General features: G+C 38.6%; 1 protein-coding gene across 1 annotated transcript in view; it reads right to left on the bottom strand.

Moving 5' to 3' along the window:
- The window catches only part of UTRN (utrophin), a 307,480-nt gene that overhangs the window by 223,833 nt on the left and 56,386 nt on the right, over positions 1-27,261 (bottom strand). The window contains exons 14-28 of the mRNA XM_058833987.1: positions 26,723-26,830; positions 25,961-26,140; positions 24,513-24,679; positions 22,086-22,209; positions 20,246-20,333; positions 17,683-17,918; positions 17,236-17,416; positions 14,499-14,644; positions 11,691-11,903; positions 7,771-7,884; positions 6,774-6,929; positions 5,737-5,907; positions 3,320-3,499; positions 1,594-1,728; positions 934-1,083 (exon numbers count right to left, since the gene is read on the bottom strand). Coding sequence (XP_058689970.1) covers positions 934-1,083; positions 1,594-1,728; positions 3,320-3,499; positions 5,737-5,907; positions 6,774-6,929; positions 7,771-7,884; positions 11,691-11,903; positions 14,499-14,644; positions 17,236-17,416; positions 17,683-17,918; positions 20,246-20,333; positions 22,086-22,209; positions 24,513-24,679; positions 25,961-26,140; positions 26,723-26,830 — 2,349 coding nt within the window. The remainder of the gene's footprint in view (positions 1-933; positions 1,084-1,593; positions 1,729-3,319; positions 3,500-5,736; positions 5,908-6,773; positions 6,930-7,770; positions 7,885-11,690; positions 11,904-14,498; positions 14,645-17,235; positions 17,417-17,682; positions 17,919-20,245; positions 20,334-22,085; positions 22,210-24,512; positions 24,680-25,960; positions 26,141-26,722; positions 26,831-27,261) is intronic.

The raw sequence follows: 27,261 nt of genomic DNA, 5'->3' as shown, positions 1-27,261 counted from the left end.
TTCCCTTAACAGCATCTGAAGTGTCACTACCTGCACAGGAACATGAATTCCCCACTATCAGCACATGCATGCACAGACCAGTGCATGTGCACATAGGCACACACAGATGCAGAGAGTTGCCAAAGGCCCAGGGTGTCAGTGCTGCAGCTGCCAAAGCAAACAGGTTTTTATACAGCAATATTGTCGTAACAGGAAAAACAGTAGTCAATGCTAACTTACACGCCAACACATAGCCCCCAGCTGAGGGCACTGCATTCATGTTGCTCATTGTAACGAGGATGAACTGAAATTCCCTGTATGATTATATTTTTTTCATCAGTGACAGTAAGCAACTCCCACCTACAATTTGGCAGGGGCCTGTATTACCAGGACACAGAACACAAATTACAAACCTGTGCTACCTGAAATACAGCTAGTCTTCCTCTACTTATTAAATCTATAAAACACCAGACTGAAGCAAGAGAAGAGGAAGAGGACAACCTAATAGATAAGCAAGGAGAAGAATGTTTTCCTTCTGTTCTTTTTTTCAGCATGACTTCTTCCTAGCTATTCCTAAAAGTGAAAATGTCACACTCCTCATTTTTACAGTTAGTGAGAAAATGACCAGTATTTATGGCAGTAGCAAGGCAATATTAAGTTGTTAATATTGAGCTGTTCCTTCATTTTGGAATTCCCTTTTTGTCAAAATCATCTGAAAAAAATCCAGGGCATTCCTGCAGTGCAAGCTTGCAAAACAAAACTTGACTCATGTAATGAAAAATAGAAAAGCATCTTGCTCTTTGGACATTTTTACAAATTAAAAACAGCTGACAACACTGACACTATTTTTTTCCCTGTATTGCAGTCTGGCATCTTTGAATTCAGCTAACAAGAATCATTTCAGACTTGAGCTGAAAAATCCAGTCTGCTTCAACCCTAACCCCAAGTTCTTACCAAGTGACTCAATTCCTCATAGCGGGCATTAAAAGCTTCCAGTTTTTCACTGATGATGTCATCGAGAATTCCTCCATCAATCAACGTCTGCCCAAGTTCCCGGATCTGGGTTCGGTTATCAGCTGGGTGACGCAAGACTGATTCCAGGGACTATTCAGAAAAAGTTTTAAAGGTCAAGACACTGAATATTACTGTTATTTTCAGAGTTGAAGTCCGGTTATATACACAAGTTTAACAGTTCAACTGTCTGGAGAGGTCTCTAAAAGCATAAAATACTTAAGGCTTAATTCATAATGGCACATGGCATTATGCCACAGAGATGATTTTACTTTAGATAATCAAACTTCACAGTGATTTTTGCTTGCTCACATAATTTCATACAAGTATAGCCCTGGAAGGAAATAACCAATTTACACAGGCCAGGACAGAGCATACAATTTTATCACAGTACCAAGTATGGCACTATCACAAAGTAAAAGTCCACTTTTGGTGGAGGATCTTACTTACAAATATGCATTTCCAATTCAGAGTGATATGTTCATTTAATGTGAAGAATCAGAAAGTTCAGCACATTTCAGTACGCTACTGAAGTGCAGAATTTTATTTATTTTAAACAGTGCTATATGAAAAATTACTCATCTGATAGAATCATTATAATACCTCAAGAGCATCATTGACAGCATCCAATTTATCAGGCAGATTTCCTGTCATTTGCACCCTTTCTTCCAGATTGTTTAGCCAAGCTGTTTCTAAATCAAGATACTGAAGCAGCTCAATCCAACAGGACCACACTTCCTAGGAGCAACAGAAAAGAAAAAATTAGCCTAGAATGCCAACCATAGCTCATATACCCTATAAACAAAGAGATGTGTCTGAGAAGTCGTGTAAAAGAGACATGTAGAAAATACTAAAAAACATGTCACACTACAGTATGTTCTAGATAGAAAAACACACAGCTCTATCAGGCAGATGCAGAGAAAGGAGCACAGTGGTCTCTAAACTCCTGTTTAAACTATCACCAACAAAAGGGTTCATACGTAAGAACATACGGTCATTCATTTAAGAACGTAACAAAATGCATCCGCTCCTCTTTGAAAGACAGGACACAGACACCCTACCCCAGAACATAATCACATGTTCTAATTATTACTGGATTTCAACCTTTAATTTCTGGTAAGTTCCTTTTTGCCATTTTGGAAGACAGAAAGAACAGTAGCAGGTGTGAGAGACAAGTTTACTTATTTGCAGAAGCATCAAAAACAACTGGAAAACAAAGTTAGATGATGGCTCATGGATTCCAAAGGCATTGTCTCAAGGGAAATTAATCTTGGAAAGGAGTAATATGCATTTATGCTGAAGCTACTGTATTCAGACATTTTCAGTGTCCTTCTCCATTCCCCTCTTGTGCCACCTGCCTCCATTTTACAGAATCACAGAATCACTTAAGTTGGAAAAGATCTGAGAGATCATCCAGTCCAACCTGTGACCAAACACCCCCTTGTCAACAAGGCCATGGCACTACATGCCACATGCAATCTTGCCTTGAACACCTCCAGGGACAGGGATTCCAAAACGTCCCTGGGCAGCCCTTTCCAATGTTTAATCATTCTTTCTGTGAAGAAATTCTTCTGAATGCCCAACCTAAACCTCCTCTGGAGCAGCTTGAAGTCATTTCCTCTTACCCTGTGACTGGCCTCAGAGAAGAGGTCAAACCCCACCTGGCTACACTCTCCTTTCAAGCAGCTGCAGAGAGCAATAAGATCACCCATCAGCCTCCTTTTCTCCACAGTAAATACACTCCCAGCTCCCTCAGGAGCTCCTCATAGCTCTTGTGCTCCAGACCTTCCAATCAGCTTTGCCATCCTTCTCAGCACCCCAATGTCCTCCTTCTAGTGAGAGGCCCAGAACTGGACAATGCACTCAAAGTGTGGCCCCACCAGCACCAAGTACATACAGAGGGACAATCACTTTGCCAGTCCTGCTGGCCACCTAAACTAAGACACCACCCTATTTCTAACACATGCCAAGATGCCATTCTGAGCCACCAGGGCACACTGCTGGCTCACATTCCATGGGTGTGTACCAGCACCCTCAGGTCCTTTTTTCATTGGACATCTTCCAGCCACTCCTTCCCTAGGCTGTAGAACTACATGGGGTTGTTGTCACCCAAGTGCAGCACCTGGCACTTGGTCTTGTTGAACCTCATACCTTTGGCTTCAGCCCAGCAAATCAGCCTGTCCAGATTCCTCTGCAGAGCCTTCCCACCCTCCAGCACTCCCACACAACTTGGTGTCATCCACAAATTTACTAAGGGTATACTTGATACCCTTATCTATCAATAAAGGAATTGAACAGATATATCTAAGCAGAGAGCTATCACTCTTACCTCCAAAGTGTGGCATTTCCCCCGGATCCGATTGCACAGTAGCTGGTAGTTCTCCAGCACAACATTCAACTCAGTCACCAGGTCCTGACCACTGGACGGCACTTTGGTGGCCAACATCTTGATGTTGTCTTTGAGAATCTTCACCCTCACCTCCTTCTGCAACACATCCTCCTTCGCTCTCTGTCAAAAAAAATATATTACACTATCAACCTTCAGTGGCCTTACATTCAGCTACTCACCATTCAAATCAAAGATCAGCAGTTTCACATTGGAGGTCTTGCAGCCAATGTATTTCTTGGGCCTGAACACAACAAAATACAGCACTAGCTTGCATGGAATTCAGGTCATGTTAGAAAGTGTTGAAAAATCTTGTTTTATTAAGCATACAGATATATTTAAAATTTATGGTTTGTTCATTAAAAAAAAAATCATGACTCAAAGAAAAAAAATTAAGTTCAGTGCTATTTCTATGCTATCATGCAAATACAAGAAACAAATTAACCAGAAGAAAAATAGATATTTGCTAAAAACAAGTATATCTGGAAGAAAAAGGTAGGGTGAATTTACAGAAAGGACAAGCCTCAGAGCTCAGTAACTATCTCCCAAAAATTGTCAAGGAAAGATGGTGTAATAACCCAGGACTGGTAACTGTAGTTTGTGCAACTACAAAGCTGGCACCTCCCTCACAGCTGCTGGGTGTGCTCAAGGAACACACAAAAAGGACAGCTAGAAAAATTCCTTCAATCTAACTACACCCAGAGGAGCCTGGCAACACATATACAAGCTAAGTACACTACAACACACAGGTCTGGAGAAACTCTATTATCACTTGTCAAATTCTGCCTTAGTCAGAACTGAGGAAGAAGGATAGCTGGAAGACAGATCATGCAGACCAGTCTGAATCTCCCTGCTGAGACAAATAAAAGCCTCCAGAAATAGAGACTCTTCCATATCTTTCTTCTCAGGTTTCAAGAACACTTTTATGAAGACGAAATACCTCTGATAAATAAGGCATTGCACTGTATAGCAGAATTCAGCATAATTTTTGTACATATACTTCAAGATGTCTTCTAAATGTAAGGCAATTTTTTAAAAGTCAGCTAATAGAAGGACAAAAAAAAGAAAATTTTGGAAATATATTTTATGGCAGGATTTTCAAAAACCACCCAGCCTTATCTTAAACCTGTTCATCCTAATGTCAGCAGGAGTTCCACTCTCTGTTCAAATGAGAGCAGAACTGGCAAACTTAAAACCAAAAATGAGCCAAATCCAGACAGTGCTCTTTCCCGGTCCTAAAAGTAGTCCCAGGATAATATTCTTACTGCAAATGAAAGGGAATTGTAAGTGTTACAATAAGTTTACAGGCTTACTGACATAACTGTCATAATATACGTAATATAATCTGGATTTGACAAAGGTAAACGTGCTAAAAGTCTCACAGATTTTCCAATGAAAAGAAGGCTTTTTCTTTCCTTGGCTTGTGTTCAGCCAGCTGTCAGACTATGTGATCTCAAGTGGCTTCAAAGGACATGAATATATTAAAACTCTTGTTAAGGACTGCTTCAGAAAACCCCTTCAAAAAGGGCAATTCAAAACTTCAAATGGCTTTGTCAAAGCACTTGTAAGGGAGAAATTTTTCTTTAATGGTCTGTCAAGTGAAAGTATAATGGATACTCATTTAAAAAGTGTACACACAAGTCAAAACATTTATGAAGATATGACTGAACTCAGGAAAAAAAAACAGAGAATTATTTACTCTGTACATATATTCAAGAAAATTATCTGTTGAACTGACAATATTATAATGAGACAAAAAAATCTCCTTCCTCTCCATTTATTTGGCCACCAGATTCAAAACTAGAGAAACAGGGATGAACATCACTCACTGATCCTTGTGAATGTCTTCCAACTCATGTTATTAAAAAATCACTGTTTGCAACAGATGACGAACACATGATAACCTTACAACATCCCTGTTGCGAAGTATTTTCTAAATGTGGAGTTATAATATTTAGGGGAGATGACACTGAGGTCCAAGAGGTAGAAGCAGAAGAATGTTTTCACAACCACTAATTTAGATAGAAATAAAAGATGACACTTTTTTCAAGTTTTGTCTCCTGCAAATTTTTTCCATATTTCTAATGTTTATTATGTTATACATAAAAAGTCTGACTCAACAACTGAGCAAGCTGTTATTTATTATGAACTCCCTACCCCTCATGGCCAAAAATAACATCTGCTTTTATAGTTTATGATTTAAAAATCAAAAATTCCACAAAATGAAATGAAAAATACCACTAATCTTGTCATGACCTGAACTCTTTTCCACAAATATAATTCCATAAAAGGTCAACCCCCAAAGCCATAAAGTTTTGTTTTCTTTAATCAGGCCTCTACAATGACCTGGCATTGCTGACCTTCATTTCCTCTACTGCATTCTCTAGCTCTTCAGGGGACTTGTATTCAAAATCTTTCTCCAAATATTCTTCTTCAGCTTGGGTCATCCATTCTTGCATCTCTGCCAAATCCTTCTTCAGATTTACAGCTTTTTCCTGACTTTCAGACAGGCGATTTTTCTGACTAATGATCTAGAATCCAAGGTGGAAGAAGAAATAGCAGCTTTGTTACTTAAATGTCCTTGTACATGTGAAAAAACACAAGTCTTTGTTAAAACATTTTACTACCAAACCATTTTCAGGCCTTTTTAATTAATGAAACACTTTTACACACACACACACAAACTTATGAACCCTTTTTAGCAGATCAACAAAATCTAAAAAGTGAGGGAAGGAGAAATTACTTTTTTTTCCTTTCATTGAACAAACTGCTAACAATCCCTGTAAAAAGTCAAACAGAATAAAATTCAAGTATCATATAGTTAGATGTATCATTACACTGAGCAATAAAACACTCTTCAGGACTCTCTTCTTTCCACAACTGAGACACTCTGGATTCTAAATCAACAGGAAGGCTCTCCAACAGATTTTCATCAGCAATCACAACAAAAGAAGTATATTTCTATAGACAGCAGAAAGCTTCCACCCAAAAGAAACAACTAAATACACTGGAGTGGTAGTCTATTTATACCATTTTCATTTTCTATGCTGCTTGGAAGCAGACAAAAATTATACAGGGACAGCATAATATTCCAGACTTCAGAAACAACAAAAAAAAGTCAGACTTTCCTCCCACACTCTCCAGAAAGAGCAGCATAAAGCAAAGTGAACAGATTAATTTTTAATTACTAACAATTAAAGAGTTGATTTTGCTCCTTCCAGTCAGGTCTGAAGAAATGTGCATATTCAAGGAGGACTTCAGCCACTTTGACAGTGAAACAAGTAAGACAGTCTCACCCCACTGTCTCACTGCTTTACCTCCTCACAATCCAGCTGTGTCTGCCACACAACCAGGCAGCTGCAGTAACAAGCAAGCACTGGCAACGTGGAGAGCTCACCTGTTTGCTCAGCTTCTCCCACTGAGTCTGGCAGTCTAGTAGCCTAGACTTTGTCCAAGTATTTATGCTTGCCATAGGCTGAGTTCTTAAGGCAGCTTCTATTTCTTTCATCTCTTTCAGTGATGGTTCAATTGTCTCCATTTCATTGATAAACACCTAAACACACATCAGAGAAAATGAATGTTGTTCTTCAACAAGATATTACATTAATTTATAACTGTATCAATAATTTTGCAGCTTTTAATTATTCCAGAAAAACTTCTTGGAGCAGATCAATGCTGTGACCAGATCAATACCAGACTGCTTCTAAGAATCCTTCAGTGATTCAAAACATTAGAACTATGCAACTAAAGAACTAAGTACAACTTGCCATACACAGCATAAACATTTTCATATGCCAAACGCCAAGATCAAATCAACACAAGTTTGAAGATTACATGCATTAAATATTCTGCTATTACTGGTGTACCTCAATTTATATTCTTCTCCTGGAAATAAACATTTGAAGGTACACTGTAATTACTTACTATAAGATGAAATTCTACATAACTGTGACCATTATGTGCCACTGACTAGCCAGAAATCTTCCTTGTAAGATAAATACAATTCTAAACTTTAGGACTTTCATTAGAATCACTATTATTAAGAAAAAGCTTCTTACTTTTACTACCCTTGAAAATTTAATGCAGAAGGCACTTTTCACACACAGATTCAATTGCATAATCACAAAAAAATTGGGAAAAATATATAAACCTTTTATAGAGGAAATAGTGCCAACTTGTAGATACATATCTGTAATTGCAGTGAAGACCTTTGAAAAGCACAAAATATTATAGCTGCAAGAAAGAAACCAACTCAAACATGCCCTGAAGAAAGATAAAACTATTTTTCTGGTGGGCTTAATGTGCTATGGACAGTACTTAATAATACAAACAAAATAATAAGGAAGCGATGCCTCTTTTTATTTCAAAAGACTCCGTATAAGAGCAAAACTCACTGTGCACTGGTCAAGTTGCCTTTGAATTCCTTCAGTATCCCCTTGAACAGACTTTTCTGTCATTAAGAAGTCTTTTACACCATCCATCCACTTCTGAACAACTTTCGAGTCAGTCTAAATCAAATATAGTAAGGAACAGTTGATACATTGCTGTGATGAAGAATATATGTCTGTTGCATTTCAACTTCTAGCAGCTTGAAAAGGGTATTCTACAAGCTACTGGCATAGTCTTGGTTTTGAATCAGACCGACTTTTGTTTACTTTTTGGGTTTGTTTTGTTGGGTTTTTTGAGGGGAAGAGGGGTGTCCCATATTTCTCTGTTCTCAAATTTATATGAATATTAAGTCCACAATAGTGATATTCTTCCATCCACCAGAGCATGGTTTAAATCACACTGCACTGTTCCACGCTATCACATCAAAGCACAGGATCAGGTAAGGAGAAGAGCATGGCTTCAAGAATTATGTGGTTACTCTTCACAGGAAGGACCTGGCTGAAGGCTGGAAATATGCCTAAAAACTATGACAAAAAATTGCATTACTGTTTCCACACTTGTTTGAAAACTGCACTCCCAAGGAAAACAGAGAGCCCTATAAAAATACATACGTGGAAAAGAGGAGTGGATAATGCTAAATGTATTTTTCAGGTAGAAACCATGCTGGGAAATCCATTTGCATAAGCAAGACACACACAAAAGGAAAAAAAAACCAAAACACAAATGATCAGACTAATCGCTAAAATTCAAAAGAAAACTAGCCTAGCTGTTTGAGGCAATAGCAGCTACTGTACTCACCAGAACAACTCTTGGGGGAAAAGGTAAACACACACCTAATTTCAGAATTATGTGATCTAACAATTGGCAGTTGCCTTATACCCTGCAGTGAGGTAGGAAGGGAAGGAGGGAGGGAAGGAGACAAGCATTGCCATCTCCTTTCCATGCAATCGTGGATGTTCCAAACCATCCTTACAAACAAAACCAACAGAGTACAAAGAGGGATTTTTCTTCCCCTGGTTCAACCAACTTACATGGTTGACATTTTTTATTAATATAGCTGTACTTCTTTTACTCAACATTTTTGGACTATTTGGTTGGAGTTTTTAATAGATGGAATCTATTTATCCTGAAACAATCATCATCACAGAACATCAGCTTCACCTTCTACTCTGCATGTCACAGAGGAGGAAAGCATACACTTCATTTTTTTAAAAAAATCTTACACTAACAGTTTTCTCAAATGTGTTACACACTGTTTCTCAAAAAAGTCTGTATTAATGAAAACCCATTAGACAAAGTTCATGTTTATTTTTAGACCAATGCTACTATTAGAGAGTTAAATCATTAAATTTTCTTCATTCCTTTTGCATTTGGGGGGAATTTTCTGCAGATGATGAGCCTGAAAATCATTTTCCGAAAAAAAAAATCCTAGAATGCTTAACAGTGAACCATGGCTTAATGTAAAAAAATATGTATTTAAAAAGTCTGCCTTTTGACAAGGCACTTCAGCATACAAGTAATTTAGCTTTCTTACAATAAGCTATTTACATAAGTAGCCGAAGGAAATGAAGTGGGATTACTCAAAGTTAGACACACATTTAAATAACTTGCTGAATCACAAATCAAGCCTACAAAAGTTTAATTAAGTAAATGCTCCTGCACTGCACAGGTAAATAACTATCAGTGATCAAATAACTAGTGTAGGCTGTTGATTTACAAGAGTTCACAATTTTTAGAGATGAACATCCTCATCATAGAACGGTTTGGGTTGGAAGGGACTTTAAAGATCATCCAGTTCCAACCCACCAGCCATAGGCAGGATCATCTTCCACTAGACCCATCCAAATGGGTCTTGAATATTTCCATGGATGAAGCATCCACATCTTCTCTGGACAATATGTTCCAGTGTCTCACTGCCCTCACAGTAAAGAATTTCTTCCCATTATCCAGTCTAATCCTACCCTCTTTCAGTTTAGAGCCCATTATCCCTTGTCCTATCCCTACAAGCCCATGTAAAAAGCTCTCCTTCAGCTCTCCTGAAGGTCCCATTTAGGTACTGGAATTCTGCTATGTCTTCCTTATGGAACTTCACTTCTTCAGTTTTTGACATTTATTCCAGGCAAGAACAAAGATCTAACGTGCTGAACCTTAACTTGTTCACTCCTAGAAAAACCACATGATGTACAGCCATGCAGCAGATGTAAAAGATCTCAAAGTGATACATAATCAAAGCTGCAGCAAGCCATACATTACTAGAGGTATGATAACAAAATACAAGATAAAGAAAATTTCTTCTAGAAAAAACAAGATGCTAAACTGATAAAATGAGCCTTGTCTACTCTTTCCATCACATGAATATTACAGTCCCCCAGTAAAACTGCTAGTTCATGTCACTAATGCATGCGTTGTCAGCTTGGGGGAGCCTCTGTCACATCACAACAGAAGAGCCACCTAAGCAGCTGGACTCACAGACAGATCTGCCACTGACATGCTCATCAGACTAACAAGGCATCTTAGTCATTGTTCACCTGTCTGCTCACTGTTAAAATGAAAATATTTACATTGTTTCTTTTCAAAAACCTAAATGTGAGGAGTGTTGTTTTGGGAAATGTCGATTTTTCAAAGTGATTTAGGGGAAAAAAAATTAAAAATAAACTAATATTTGCCTGTAGTTGAACATAAACCACATGTCCTCCAAGCACTGACATTCACTTTTTTTTTCTCCCCCCATGCCAATTTTTTTTCCCCTTTAATAGTCAGGTGCTTCAACTCCTCTCTTAGGCCAGGGAGATCTTGCCCAGCCATTCTCCAAACTAATCTTGCGTCCCTGGTTTGGTGTCTGCACCAGGACCATACACCAAGGCTGCCATAACAATCTTTCCTGCAGTACAAGTTACATCCTGCTGTTCCCAGTGTCATCCACAGCATTTTTATTCAACTTGTTCCAGGCTGTCATTTTTATTTATACAGTACTAGACTACAAAAGACTCTATAGAAAAGTACCAAAGGAAAAATCAGAGAACACAACTGTCCATCCACTGACAGCTTTACAAAACATTTAGAAAACACAAGAATTGTGTACTTAAAAATACAGCTCATAAGAAAACACAACGCAAGACCCATATTTCAACAGATAGCATCAGTAGGTATTTCTTTCATTTTCAGTTACTCAATTATAATAATAATAATTTAATCTTAATAAAGCAACTACTTAATAACTGCTGCCATTGTTTCTTCTGCTATAATTTCCTTTTTGGTTTCTGTGCTTCTTTTTAAAGTAACAGGAAAGTTTCTGACATCTTGCTCAGGACCTAATTTTGTTCTCAGAACAGTCCTGCAAGATTTCATAGGCACATGTATATATTTTAAAAATAGGTAAGACTGCTGAGTAATCTTAATTTTTTAACTGTCCTTCCTGTCACTTCAGAGGCCATGGTTGGAACTGGAAGTAACTATACCATGCATATTCTTTACTCCCTTTTCAAACTTCCTTGTACCAATTCTTCATTACTGTTTACCAAAACCCCACTTGAAGGAGCAGGTTTTCTGCAGCAGGGATGGAATTACACTTTAAGACTAGTGGGCATCTGATACCAATCACACTGAAGATCATCAGCCCCTACAGGGATCAACAGCACAGCTGGAATATCCTTGACCTTTGCTTATGGAAAGACAGGGACACTAATTTTAAGTGAAAAGTATCTCTGTTAGAAGACAAAATAATATCCTGGGCACATTAGAATTCCACTTTTACGCTGCTACAAATATACAATATATGCTTTCAGCCTCTGCCAGACTAGTGGATCATCAACATTCCACTTCTCAATCAGTTTCATCTGGACTCCTGCAGGAACACAGATAAAGAAAAGTCTCTAAAGCAACTGAGTTATGCAACCCCCCCCAAAAAAATATCCTTTCGTTTTACCTCAAATATTCTCAACTTGGGCATAATTTCCTCCAGTAGTTTAACATCTTTGGAAATCTTGAGCTTTAACTTGTCCCAGCGTCCCTGCACATCCTTGAACTCTTGCACGTAGGTGTTTTTTATGTCCGAAGATGCGTGCTTCTCCAAAGCCTTTGTTTCTTCAGCAAGTTTATCTACTCTGGGCTTCTGGCCTTCCAGTGTCTCACAAACTGTCTATAACAAAGAAATAAAAAGCCTCCTTCCAGTATTAGCCATACAATATGTACACACTTACATACAAGTTCAAGTACATCAAAAGTTTTGCTGTGCAGAGGGCAGACTCAGTGAAGACTGATACTCGAACACGGCACGTATTGCAGCAGAAATGTCCAACCAACCTTTTAAGCAGCAAAACCTGCAGCTGCTGTACTGGTGCAGCAGCCGAGACTACAGAAGGGGTAGCAAAGCTTGGCCTCATAGCTCAACACGCGCAGGCATCGACGCCTCTCGTGTGCTGCGCGGTACTGGCACACAAGTCAACAAAGCAATGGCTGTGTCACACTGCACTCACACAGGAAACTGCAATGCAGGCAGACCAGGAACTCAATATTTCCATTCCCCCCCACAAGTCTGTTTGTTTTTTAAAAGCACACACAAACCAGCCGAGTGTGTTCTTCCAAGTTTTGTAAAGTGAAATATAATGTCTTAGTTGCAAAACACGCTCTGGATACTCAAGTTTTGAAACCTACTTTCCCAGATGAGATACAGGGAGGATATATTCAGAATATATTCACTATGACATTGCTGATATAAAGAGCCGCTCGATTTGAAAGAGCGAATTTACTAATATGATAAAAAGCAGCTGAAGGTATAAGCCAAAATATGAAAAATTCTGCCATTTCATTGAACTCATAGTTTTGATTACTGTGCTACAAATTTGCTTCAAGGAAATTCACAATGAACACATGAAATTATTATCAAGTCATTGGATTTAATTTTCCAGTATATGCATTTAATATGTACAAGCAAGATGTCTGCATACATATTTTGCTGTCTTTCTACTGAGGAAGAATCTTTTTTAAACTGTTCATGTTCTTAGATTTACTTTACATTTATTGTGTTTCTTTTCCTGGAAAGTGTACCATTTCCTCTAAGACAGGTAGAAAGGTAGCAATGAGACTGGGAAGAGGAATGTATGTTTCAGAAAACAAGAGCTTTCTGTGCAGGAGACCACAGATAAAGCACTTATTAGTGCCTGCTACAGTGTGGAGAGAGATGAACAATCCAAGGTCCACAAGCAGCTCCTCATATACAGTTTGTTCCCCTCTCTTGTCACTTTCTAACATTAAAGCACCTACACTAGCATAGTATGTCTTTTCAGGGTAATTAGACTCTGAAGAAAACTGGGAAGAGGCAGGAAAAGACAAGCCTCCAAAGGCTAAATGTCATTGCAATTCACATAGCATATGGACCAGAAAATCTCTGCCAAGTTTAAACAATATAGAAGCAACACAAAATAGAAAACCAAAGAATCAAAGCTTGTTTTAATGTCCTGGCTCAAAAAACCCCCAAAGCACTAATATCTGTTTACTGGACTTCTAAAAACCATCACTCAGCTAAACAGAGATGGATATAACAACCTCTCTGCACCCAGCAACCAGAGCTCAACAGCTCCTCCAGAGTCACCTGCAGCCTTATTAGGCCACCACACAGGGAAAAACACATGCTTCTGAATGTGGAGGGTGGTGGAGCAGGCAGGGAAGTATTTACTGAGTTTTTTGCGAACAAACAAAAAAAAAAGGGGGGGGGGGGGGGGGGGGGGAAGTACTGCAGATGCAGAATTCTCTCCCTGGAGAGAGGTCCATCCCTGCCTCAGTATATGTGGTATTTGCAAAGCAGCTGTCATCTATAAATTTTTGTCTACTTTATAAGTTCACAACAGGAAACAAAACATTGATTCTACTGGAGACAATTTTTTATCAATTACCTTTATGGCTCACAAGCACTGTTTCCCTTTGCTAGGCAGTCTGGAGGTCACAGAAGCGCAGTTACTCTCTCCAAAGACCCGAGCAGAATGCGGCAGGATGGGTTTGTTAACCAGCTGACCCGCAGACAGCTTAAGCAGGCAGACCCCTCACACCTGGGTGGGCTTTTCCCAGTGCTTGGAGGGGTTGAAAGCCTGCACACCGCAGCCCCTTCAGAAGGGCAGAGGCAGGGTTGGAGAGCCCACCGTGCCCCAGGGAGGGACATGGCCTCCCAAGGACAGAAGGCCCCACCAGGCCAGGCACAGGAATGACAGCGGTGTGGGTCAGCCAGGGGCAGCTCCCAGCAGAGGGAAAGGCAGGTCCCAGCTCCTGGTTTTCCTTACAACTGCACTCGGCAACAGAGGAGCAGATCTTGGATCAGGTCACCAACCTCATCCAACCCAGCCTCTAGAAGGGGGGTGCTCTGGGGGCCTTAATATTTGATTTGCAACTCCTGAGCACAGGAGGGACATGCACACCAGAGTGCCTGGGGAAGCCACCAAGGCCATCTGAGGTCCTTTTCCTGTGACTGAGCAGTCCCAGCTCCCAGCCCCATCTCCTGGCACAGGCAGCAAGAGAAGCCTTGCAGGCTGTGAAGCCTTGCAGGCTTAGAGATATCCAACCCTCGCCTGGATGTGTCCCTCAGCAGCCTGATAGCCCAGCAAGCCACCTCCAAAAGCAGACTCCATGTCCCGCATCCCCGACACCCCTCTGTGTGTGTTTAGCCACCCCACTGAAAACGAGGAGAACAGAGGGTGACAGCAATGGAGTAACTTCCTTACTTCAGTGCTAAGGTGAGAGTTACCTTTGCCTGCTGCAGAGCGTTCTCCACCTTGCTGGGCTCGCTCAGGCCACTGGCAATGGAGTGCTGCTTGCCCTCCAGCTCACTCAGCGTGTCCTTCAGCTGCTGCAGGGACACCATGTACTCCCGGCTCGGCTGGCTTTCTGTCTCTGGCACCATGCAGAAGAGTAAGGGAACAAAACACAACATAAGGAAATACACATGAACCCAAACCATAGGAGATGTGAACATAATCAAGTTTCCAAGAGCTAAAAAAAATCTTCAACAGATAGCACTATTTTTCCTTTAAAAACATTAAATATATAATAAATATATGGAATATAATAATAAATATACAATTAAACCTCACAAAAATTTTACAAACTCAAAACCATTTTCAGAAACTTTTTTTATACATTTAAACACCTAAATCTGTCTGGGTGGGAGGGGTTGTAGAATCAATAGTATTTAAATTATATATTATTATAGTGAGGAAAAATCCATAGTATTTAAAATATATAAACCATCTAAATTTAGTATTTTGCATTTTTAAGCTTTAGATATATCTACAATTTAATCTGCAAATACAATATATATATAGATATATATCTACTATATATACAAAACCCAGTAAAGCAAATATACAGCCATACATTAAAGATTAAATACACACACTATATATAGGAACTATATAAGCTAGTATAAATAGTATATATTGGTATATAGTCATAAATATGTGTGTGTGTATATATAAATACATAAAACACATATTAGAGTAGGCTTTGTGGGGTTGCTTTTTTACTTTTTTTAATATATTTACCAAGCAGGCTTTCAGCCTGTTGCCAGAACAGAGACATCATCTAGAAAGAGTTAAAAGGGAATTCAAGTTTGGCTAGAGTATCTGCCTGCCATCTTCAACCACATCCCAAAATTTGTTTGATCCAGCCCTGTGGAATCCCAGGCAGGAGGCAGCACCTCACTGAATTTCAGAATGAAAACAGCCAATTGGAATAACTGCAGCAAACAGGATTTTGCCTGTAAATCCTGTACTGTGGTATGTACATTATCTGGCCCTGGATTCCTACGCAATTTTCTTACTGCCACAAGTGAAAATTAATCTAAGCCTTGTTGTGACTCACCAGGTAGCTTTTCAACAGCTTACTGTCAGAACTGTCCTACCATTTATAACAATGAGTCAACCATTTGAGAGAATCCGAGTTATCCAGCTTCCTTTTCTCAAAAAGTCAGATCAATTTAAAGGGGGGGGGGAAGGACATTAATAAAAAGCATATAGGTGCACTCTCACTAAACTACAGAAAATCCTGAAGGAGAAGAAAATAGTTAAAATAGTTTCCCAATGACAAAAATATTGAGTTGATTCCTATCTAAAAAATGCCCATAGAGATGGGACTGAGTAACACTCCATGGGGGAGTTTTCAGAGGCTCAAAGAAGAGGTGGCGTTCTGTCAGTCAAAGCCTGCCAAGTTCACAAATGCCTAAGTCACACCACCAGTTGATTCCACCAGTTACATAGCTCTGGAAGTTTTTACCTTGCAGCAATTCAAACTATGCTGTAAATAAACAGCTAAAACCCTGTACTGACATTTCCTTCTGCTCTTCAGCAATAGGTTGTCTCATTCAAAAGACACACAAACACAAATTTAATGTATTAGAATATATACAGTGTTTCTACCAAGCAATAACTGGTTCAAGTACACCAATAACACTTCAAGTGATGTGTGACACCAAAAAAAAAGTATCTTTGTCACATGACATAGTTACCAAAATACCAATAAAATTACTCACAAGTCCATGAACTCAAAACAGCTATAAGGTAATAACTTGTCACAGTAAGAATGAAAACACACCCTTGTAATTTGAACATGGCTGACAGATACCTCATTCATACAGTTTTCTGCATGGATAAAATTGAAGTATGCAGGCCTGGTGCAACACATTGTATAGATGACTTAACAATTTCATAATTGAGCCTATTTTTATTACACACGGAATAGTGTGTTAATGCTCTTCCATTTGAGGCTGTTAATAAAACACTTCCTCATATTCCTCTGAAACTAAAACTAAGAAAAAAAATCTCTTACAGGTCTGTGCTGTCACTATTCAGCTGTGAAGTGTAAGCAGAACTACATATTTCATGCACTACATTTAAAATCCTTCAGAAACCAGCACAACTGGTTTGAATGCTCATACTGAATTTTTTAATGCAACAACCCAAGTAGAAACTGCCTGAAAAGTAAGCTAGATTCCAAATCACTTCAGAGATGAAATTTCCAAAAGGAATTATGTATGACTAATGTGCTCAAAGCTATGAAAAATAATAAATTTCACATGCACACTTTCATTTTACAAGGTTCTCCTAATCTTCTACTTTTCATTTCTAGAATTTCATTACAGAATATTTATTTCTCTAAGTGCCAGAGAGAGACAGATTTTTGAGCTATATTTTCTACCTTAAATATGTCTTGCTAAGTAGTTCAATGAGGTTTCAGGAATGTTGCATCCTTGCATAATGGTTTTAAACACCATGGAATGATAGATTTTTGAATTGTGCACAGAGGAGGCCATATTCTTCCAGGCGAATAAAATAATTTTGTCAGTTTGACACAAAGCCTAGCACAAACATTACAAAAACTACCAGAATTCAATGAGCTTTCAGTCAGCTCGAAACAAAAAAAAATCAGAACACAAGTAAGCAGGAGGCTTTATGCTAAAACATATATATTTATGTTTATTTATTTACCTTTTTTCAGCTGTTGGTGACGTTCCTCTAGTTTCTGACGAGTCAATTTGAAGTGATTAAGAAAATCACTCAAGTTCTCCTGAATGAAATTGGGAGGATTGGGCTGGGAGGTCAATGTCTTACAGGTGGCTTTCAGATTTTCTAACTGCGGACTCAGGCTTACAAGATGAGTTAACTCCTGCTGCAAAAGAAAAACCAAAACCAAAATTCACACTTGCCCTGTAAACACAAAGATTTTAGTAAACTACTGCAGCACAGCTCACCCACAGTACTAGGGTGACAACACTGAATTACTTGAGTGACAGAGATTCCAAAATCTTCCAGTCAAATCAGGTGCCCTGCATGCCTCAGAAACTGAGTTCTCTTACTGACTAGGCCAAGCTCTTCTGACTTGAGCTGTGCTTCTGACAGCTTCCAATACAAATTAACAAGTTGAGCCAAACTTACCCGACATAAGTTTTTCTGGACTGCTGAGGACTGAGATGCTGAAGAAGCGTCATTTTTAAGCCAGTCATCCTTCTCATTTAAAGTCTTCTCAAGCTCATTCATTTCCTTTAAATAAGCATTTATATCTTCCTGGTACTTTATCTTTCTGGCCACTTCTTCTAAATTTTGAACCACATCTTTCCACCCCGACAAAATTTTCTCCATCACAGATTTTATATCCACTGTAGGGAGTCCTTCTACAAAGATTATACAAATTATTGTTATATTAACTGCAACACATTTTCATTAACAAGCATTTAACCTTTAATCTCTTCAAATACAAGTGCACTTTCATATTAATATACAAAATTATTTGATTTCAAGTCCAACATCTATAAATCTATACTTATTACTAGCACCATTTCAGCTTTTATTTCTAGTAAAATGTAGAGTGAGATACTCTTACTTTTGAGGAAAGACAGGGGGAGGGGTTTTTTTGCTGAATCACTCTAGCGCATGTAGAGCCCAAATCTCTGGTCAGGGCAGCCAGCCAGCTTCTACAAGAGCACCTGATGACCCTGGTCCATAGATGCCCCTGTGCTCACACATCAGCCACAGGCTTGGCACACCAACACCAGAGCAGCCACAGGGGAGGAGCACGCACACAAAGACCAGTCACTGCCACTATGGCACAGCCTGTACCTCTCCCAGGATAGAAATGGATGTAGGCACAAATGTGCCCGTGCTGTGCTATCGGAAGCCAAATAATAGAAACTTCTGCAGATGCTGAAGGATTCAATCTGCAGCCTTGGAAAGAGCTTGGACTGATGTAATGATGAAGGTACACAGACATTGGGTAGAGAAATTATAAACTTATGTGCCTATAATTGTAAGTAAAAATATGCCTAGAGTAGGTAAGAAATTATATTAAGTAAAATAGTTTTAGGTTTAAGCTGTAATAGTGTGAGTTATAGAGTAGGTTGGAGATCTAGAAACTGTAGTAGAGCGGTATGTGAGTACGTGACCTGTCAGCTTTTTGGCTAAGAGAGACACAGTGCAGCAAAATTAAGCAAAGGTGATAGGTTAATAAGTGAAAACAAGCTTTGTGTCATCTGCCTACTGAGCTAAAATGTTATATATTGCTATGCAAAGAAGAAACGTATTTCCTGCTTGAGCTATGGCTGACTCGTTGCTTCTAAATCTCACACCTTGAGACTGATATCTTATCTGGCTACTTGAGCTATAAATCATTTCAAAGCAAGGTGTTCCCATCCCTCATTCTTTCATCTCAACAATGTGCATTATTCCACGCAGGTGTAGCTGGGCCTAGGTCTGGAAAAAGTCTGTGAGCCTGAGCTGGACAGAACCTATTATCAGACCCTAACAAAACAAGAAGTTTAAGATTGGTTATTTTCTATAGATCCCAACCTTTAAGATGACAATCAGCTAGAATGCAAATTCTTGACCTTAGTCTTTGCTGATACAAAGCAGCTTTTCAACTACGTTTTTCTCATTATGGTTAACAGATGCCGGTTTCATACCATGACCTATCACAGCTAAAAGAAAGAGGAAGGCAGGATTGATTTGTTTCGGTTTGGGTTTTCAAACAAGGAACATCTAAAAATTTTTATAAGCCAAGCTCCAGATCAAATCAGTGGCTTTCAGCCATCAGCTTCAGGGAAATAGCACCAACTGTAAAAACTTCAGCTGCAGTAAGCAAAGAGGGAAAAGCATATTTACTAGACATGCTTAGTAAATTGGGGCATACAAGCAAAGCATCAGACTGCAAAAAAATGTGATTGCACAGAAATCCACTGGAATTGAGCATTTTCCAAAAGGGATGCTGGTCATTATCCAAGACAGTAATACCATTCTCTTTCCTGTCTGAATGCTACCAGTGATAACTTCACCAGAAGTCAAGTGCACAGCAGATCTAAAAGATTGCCTCTAGATGATATGAATATCTCTTTCATAGAGATATCATTGCACTGATGGAGTTTTTTCAATATGAAACAAGATTTTGGCAAGGCTTAAAGATTCAACTGTCATGGATGTCAATTATAAGATCCCATGGATCAGGGTTTTAATTGGAAATCATTTTCCCAATCATATAGATACCTCTCTTTGCCTTTGAGACATAGACTGTGACTGCATCATTAAAAACACACTAATAGTTTATACAAAAGCAGATAAAACTACAAAAAAATGAGATACACACACGTATCAAGTTTAAATTTGGCTTCAAAATTTTCACTTCTCTATAGCAGTTTTTTTACAACTTTTACTTAAAAATCAAACCACTTCCTTGAAAGTATCTAACTAGCATTGTTACTGAAATAGAAATAATTTCTTAAAATACCCCTTAAAAGACTGCAAATGAACACATGCACATTAATGAATAATAATAATATTGCTTTTGTGAAAGCTTTAATAAAAAAAACTACACAACTAAGTAGTGAAAGTAACAATGACCAATAAAGGAAAGAAAATGGAGGGAGAAAGGAGGAGATAATGTATTTCAGTATTATTTCCCAGCAACTCAAGTGATTAAATCACAAAAAAGAAAAACCTCCAAGTTGCTTACCCTTTCCCATTTGATCCAATAGAATGTGTCCACTTCGTTTCAGTTCATCTAACTTCTGGCTTTTTTCATCTCTTTCCTTTTCAATCACCTTCAAAGTGAATCCCAAAAGAATACAGTGGCAGGAAGGGTTATTTTCTTTGACTTCCCTCTTTCACCCAGTAATATCTATTTTCCCACTACTACCCAAAACACATCATTGTCTTGGATACACCAACTTCTGAGGTGCGTGTTAGTTCTGCTTATGCAGAAAACAAATGCAAAAGGAGTCACCTTTCAGAAGTACCAGGCATGCAAGAGAGTAGTACTACAGCACCAGGAATAAAATATTGTTTAAAGGCTTGAAACCTCACTGTGTGAGATAAGATATTGGGAGACCAGCTAAAACAAGTCACTTGTGACCAAAATTCAGCTGCAATTCTCTAACATGAACCAGTGGAGAAAAGACCTTCTTAATAGTCCCTTCATTTCTACAGCTGCTACTGTGTTTTCCAGTAGAAGGGAGCAACAGACCTGTTCCCTAGAAGTCCAAACAACAAGAACTACAGCACACTAGAAATCCACTCTTGTAAGTTCTGGTGCTTTACTCTCCTTCACAAAGATTGGGGAGGGAAATTCTCTGTGACTACCAAGACTTTTAAAGGAAAAAGTTCCTCCCACAAATTATACATATTGGTGAATGTTCCTTTGTGAGTCAATAGGTAGAATACATCCACAGAGGAAAGGTAAGTTCCTCGGCCACAAGACCACAACTTCAACATCCTCTGTGATTACAATAAAGTATCTCCAAAATAAAATCTTCTTGAACCTAACGTCAAAGGTCATTACTCTGGTGCAGACTTGCTACGGTACATTCAGAAGCATGCACTTATTTGCACAGCTGGGAAGAACAAACTCTGTCCTATCCACTTACAGACCAATCATTTAAAAACAGTACTGTTCATGGGAACCTGGTGTTCATCTCTGAGCCTCTCTTTTAAAGTGCTATAAACATTCTTAAAGATCCATAAATAACATATCAAGATAGTTATTTTGGTTTTTATTTCCAATAGTACCGTCATTCCAAACATTCCCACTGGCACCATTTTCCACTAGAGCACTAGGGAGGAGCCTCTTTATAGAGATCTTTAAGTACTGGTTTTGATTTAAAAAGCAGATGCAGGTCCTGCTAATGCTCCAGTTAGCCTTCATTAACAAAGAAGGCTCAAGAAACAGAAAATAGCAAGAATAGTTTCCTGCCAAGAAAGGAATAGAAAATAAAATGGCTATTTCACAGCTCCCACAAGATTCTGTAAACTTATGTAGTCTGTCTTGCAAGTCAGCAATACTGTACACAAGCTGTAACAATCAAGTTTTCTCCAAAATTAATAGAGCAAAGAACATGTCCAAGCATTGTAACAACAAACCACTTAGGACCTTGGGTGGTACAGTGTTTGAGGAGTGTCACAGCATGATTCAAAGGGTCTCTGAGCACCCCACTGGCCTATCTCTACCAAAATTATAAAAGTGGTGTCGATCAAGGCTACTTCCAACTGTGAAACATTAAACCAAAATATGCTACTTAGTACAAAAGATAATAATCCTGAAGACAGATATTTTTCAGACCTCCAATGGAGACATGAGAAATATATGTTTTTAAAATTTCCTGTGGATTATGCAGCAATACCAGCAAAAAAATGTGTCCAGCTGGTCAGAGATTTCTATGTATGCCCAATTCTGAAACTATTTAACTGAGGGACTTAATCCCCTCAAAGCATGTGGATCAGCTCACACCTCCAGCTGACAGCCAGCTTAGATACAAAGTAGAGTATTCACTGAAACATGCTCTATCTCCCCATTTTACCTTAAATTTTTCTTTCATGCTTGAAGTGTCTCTCATCTTCTTATATTCTTTGATGTCTGCAGCCTGAATGGCAGATTTTGATTTTGAAATCCAGTTCAAGACCTCAGCACTTTCAGCATCAAACCTAGTTTAAAAGGTCAGACAGTGGTTTATTTTTTTTTGTTTCAGTCACTCTGTCTTAAAAATCAAAAGTCTTAAAGTTCAGCACATTATTTGATCCCAAACCAGCAAGACTGTATACAAAATTCATGCTCCTTATATTACTACTCACAGGAAGTAGGGCAGAGACAGACTTTTAAAAGCCTACCATAATAAAAATTATACCCACAATATCAGCCTTCAGGAACAAATTGAGAATACATGGTGCACACAGCTTCACACAAACTATAACCATTTCCTTTAATATGTTACAAAATAGATCTCTCAATGCCAGTATTTTGAAAGAAATAAACTAGACCTCAGGAACAAAACAAATAAGAATTGCAATTCGTAAGTTTCAAAAGTCTGCAAGACTATTTTGGCTGAAGGAAAAGCTAACAGTCGCAGTGACATCTGACAAACATTTTTGCACACTTCACTAACAAAAGCCTAACTTACAGCTTACTGGCTTTGTCTACAGTGGACACATTTATACTCACAACTTTCTTACCCCTCCAACCTCTAAGATACAACCTAACACCACCAAAAAAAACCCCAATCAACTCTCATATTAACCAATATTGTACAGAACTTGAGGGACGGACAGATACACTGTACAGACCACAAGCCAGGCTGTATTATGATTACAATACTTAATATGAATCCTAACATGGAATAACAACACCCCAATAAATGCCATTGTCAATCACTCATAGATTCCATGGGAAAACTGGCAAAATTCCACTTACTGGTCATTTGTTGGTTTCAACCTAAGTAAACATCCAAAAGCATCAGAAAGTTTATAAACTATTTTCACTACCCCTGGTTTTAATACAGTTTGAACTCTATTAAAACAGATGACTGATAAATCACTTTTGCTTTCAAAATCTAAAATAGCTTCTACAACTCATGAGACACAGATAAAGGACAGACAGTTGCTGGCTGCTTTACTGCCCTGGCATATCCAGATGCACACACAACCCCCACCAGAGCTCAAAGGGTCTGACCAGAGTCCTCAAGAGCATTTGAGCAGGTTCCTCACCCCTTCAAACCTCCATTCCTCCTCCAGAAAAAAAATTAATAAAAAAACTTTTCTTCATTGTGCAAACACAGATCTCCTACCACAGTGACTCCCTAGTCTTGATGCAGCCTCTACTGTATCTCTAAATGACCTGACAAAGATTTAAACCAGTGACACTTCAAGGAAATGCTCATTTCCTCAGCCAAGCACAAAAAACAAAATGTTGAGCAAACAGCATTTAATTTCTTAATTTCTATTGAAACAATTCCCTTAGGTTTAGGTTTTCTTATTTAATAAAGAGAATTCAACACAAGCACTGTTTAGCCTAGGAGAAGAGAAGGTTCCAGAAAAACTTGATGGCAGCCTTCCAGTACCTACAAGGGGGCTACAACAAAAATGGAAGGGACTCTACAGGCAACTGTATTGATAGGACAAGGATTAACTTCTAAAGTGAAAGTGAGTATATTTAGATTACATATAAGGAAGAAATTCTTCAGTATGATGGCGGTGAGATACTGGAACAGGCTGCCCGGAGAAGCTGTGGATGCTCCATCCCTGGAAACCTACCAAGACCAGACTGGATAAGGCTCCAAAGAACCTGGATTAGTGGAAGGTGTCCCTGTCCATAGTAGGGAGGTTGGAATGAGATGATCTTTAAGGTCCCTTCCGATCCAAATGTTTCTGTGAGTCTATATATGCAAATGAGCCAGCCACTCCAGAAAGACTTGTCAAAGGAGACATCAGTGTGTTATTCTTATTACTAAATACAAGAGATAGAAAATGTTTCCAAGCCTTTTTTTGTGCAGTTTTTCCCATTTTTCTCATACATTTTATGAAGATTAGACATAAATAATAAATCAATCAAAATGCTTGACATTTTCACATCATGTCTTGAGCAAAGAGGAGATGTTTTCCCTAAAGAAAGTAAATATAATTTTGTCTTTTTAGCAAAGGAGCTGAGATACAGGACTGAAGACCTGCTTCTATGAGGAACAAAACATTCCTGTTTTCCTTTGGAATTAATGGAAACTACAGGTTTGCTGCTGCTCTGAAAACAAGGCTGTATATAACATTCTGTTCCCATTGAAGGAATCACAGAACTGTTAGGGTTGGAAGGGACAACTGGAGATAATCTAGTCAAGCCCCCAAGCCCAATCGCACAACTGCAACTAAAGTATTGCTCACTTGTATAAAAGAGGGATCAAAACTCAAGACAGTCTCTGAAGTATCCAAATGAGCAAGGGAAAAATGCAGTGATATATACTTACTTTTTCTTTGCTTCACTGTCCCCTGGAATTTGCCTTTTCTTTGGGAGCGGTGGTGGGGGAAACTCCTGTCTGGACTGTTTAACCACCACCTGTTCCTTCAATGGTGTTTCTGCAGCAGTCTTCTGAGAAACCTGTGACATTCCTACGCTTCCTACAGCTTGAGTTACCTATAAAAAATAGTTTAGGGCAAGGAATATGTGCCATTTTTATACAAGCTGAGTAGCTTTTTCTTATTTTCTTTTATTCAGACATAAAAACCTGTTCACTGACTCCCAGAAATGACCATATCGAGCTGCCATGAAGCACCTTTATCACAGATACACTCCAAAGAAAAAGATGATTATTATCATTTTACAGATGGAAACCAAGCATCAAAATTCTCAGTTCAACTAGAATCATGCCAGTCCCCGTGAACTAAAACTAACAAAAGGAGCATTATATGTATTTTGTTTCATAATTTCTTCACAAAACGAACAAAGGTACTTGGAGTTTATTAATAGCAATTCTACATTCTCTACTCCTACTCCATAAAACCAAGCCTAGAGCTCATAAAGAGCTGCTACACAGTGAATTTGACCTAAAAACTCACTCAAGTCAATAGAAACCTCCCACATTCTTTATCGGGTTATAAGGTAAGTCCCAGCAGACTCAACCTGTAAATTTTAAGTATGTGCTTGATATTTAAGGGGAATGAAAGGATAGGGACAGGAACTGGCATTCTCTAGTGCTTTGACTCAAACACAAGAACAAATTAAAGCCACGTGGCTGAAATGAACCCCTACTCAGACTGCACAACTCATTCACTATACACTAAATAGATCATGAGTTAGTGCCATGGTTTTCACCATAACAACATATTAATATCACCAAAAAAAGTACATATGAGTGATAAAGCTGTCAAATAAAACCCTCACAGAATCCAGTAGGAGTTCTGTCTAAATAAAAACATTACCAAGCACTCAAAACACTAAAATAAACATTGAACAATCCAGCTTGGCTATCATTGTTACATGTCAAACAAACAACTACTCTATTATCAACAGATGAGAAATCATGCTCACAGAACATAAATACTTGTATGACTCCCATTTATTTATCTATTCTGGGGTTTGGGTTCTGCCTTTGTTTTCTTTTAGTATCAGATTTAATCCAGTCCCAGCACTCTTATAATGTTTAAAGGCATTTGCATTTACTGGTAATACATGGCAAGCCTGCTTTACTCATCAGAAAAATGAAGCTTAATCTGCGTGAGAAAGGAGTAATAGTACTAGTCAGGTTAACAACTTGGGCTTTTGGAGACCAAAAACACAGGCAGCTTTGTCAGCCCCACATGAAAAAGCACTCACCTACCTCTCTAGCCTGATGCCTGGACAATTTTGCTGACATAGTGAAGTTTTCATACATACAGTCATATAAAAAGCTAAAAAGTAATAAAGCCTTGTAAATACCTGGTTGGAGTAATCCTCTAGCTTCTGAACCAAACTGTCCCACCTCTGAGTTAGTTCTTCTTGATCCTCATCAATTTTACTGGACGCTTTGCCATTCCCAAGAATTTGGGCCACATCCTGACCTAGTTCATTCAGCTGGTCTAGTGTTTGTCGTTTCATACCCATGTCCTCTTTTAAAATCTGTAGTTAAAAGAAAAGATTAAAATATGACATCAAGTATTCTACATCCCCTAAGCTCTAATTCCATGGCTAAGAGGCAAAGGGGGTTGAAAGGGTGGTGACAGAGTGAAAGATGTACTACCTGAGCTCAGTGAACATTTCTTATGTGTAAAAAGAGCACTAAGAGACACTATTTTTAAAGAGCACATCCTTGAAACATCTCCTAGAGGAACCAGCAGTATCTCTTCAGTAACAGTTACAAATGATTAGTTGAGGTACAAGCTGCTCCAAAGAAATAAAGAAAAACCCACACCACAAACCTATACTTTGGAAAGCACAGCTGACTGGTAGGCTGCAATAACATCCAAACCCTCTCAAAAATCTGGGATAGCTGCTTCAGAGTTTGGCACACCAACATGGAATGGTCATGGAGTAAGTAGTACATATTTTTTAAATTAAAGTGCAAGATTCTGGCAAAGAGAGAATGTTGGCCTGGCTTCTAATGTATCATGCATTCCCAACTCCTACTAGGGTCAAATTAGTAATTAGCCACTTAACTAATCTATGAGATTTGATGGGATAAAGCAGGATATCAATACTCACTGCTAGTTTTCGAACATTCACACTCAGGTCTGTTTGATCTTTAAAGTTGCTCGTCTGGACCTTACTCAAAGCCTCTTCTTTCTCAGTTAACCAAGCTTTCAATAAGCACTGCAGATAATAAAAATAGCACAAGAAAATACCAAGATTGTCAAACAGCTATTGACAATTGTCTCTTTAAGATCTTTGCATTAAAAGCACAGTTCTGCAGTCTTTATATGCTGGAATTTCAGTTGACTTTAACAAAAACAGTACAAAAAAGAGGACAAAAATATCAAATTAGAGAAGCAAGTAATACTTCCAGAAAAACAATTTCAACAAAACCATTTCTCAATGTAAGAGAGCACACCTCCCCCGAAGTTATTTATATAGCAAACAGATATCCACCATAAAGCTAATGTAGGATTTATAAATCAGATTAGAATATATCAAAATGGCATGTATGTGTTCTTTTGTTTTCCACCGTTCTTCCTCTGTGACTCAAACACAGCTGCTACTAACATTTTCTCACAGAAGTGACACCACTAGTAGTTCATATTTCT

Source organism: Poecile atricapillus, chromosome 3 (genome assembly GCF_030490865.1).
Source record: "Poecile atricapillus isolate bPoeAtr1 chromosome 3, bPoeAtr1.hap1, whole genome shotgun sequence".
Taxonomy (NCBI): Eukaryota; Metazoa; Chordata; class Aves; order Passeriformes; family Paridae; genus Poecile; species Poecile atricapillus.
This window is presented reverse-complemented; position numbering and strand designations above follow the sequence as displayed.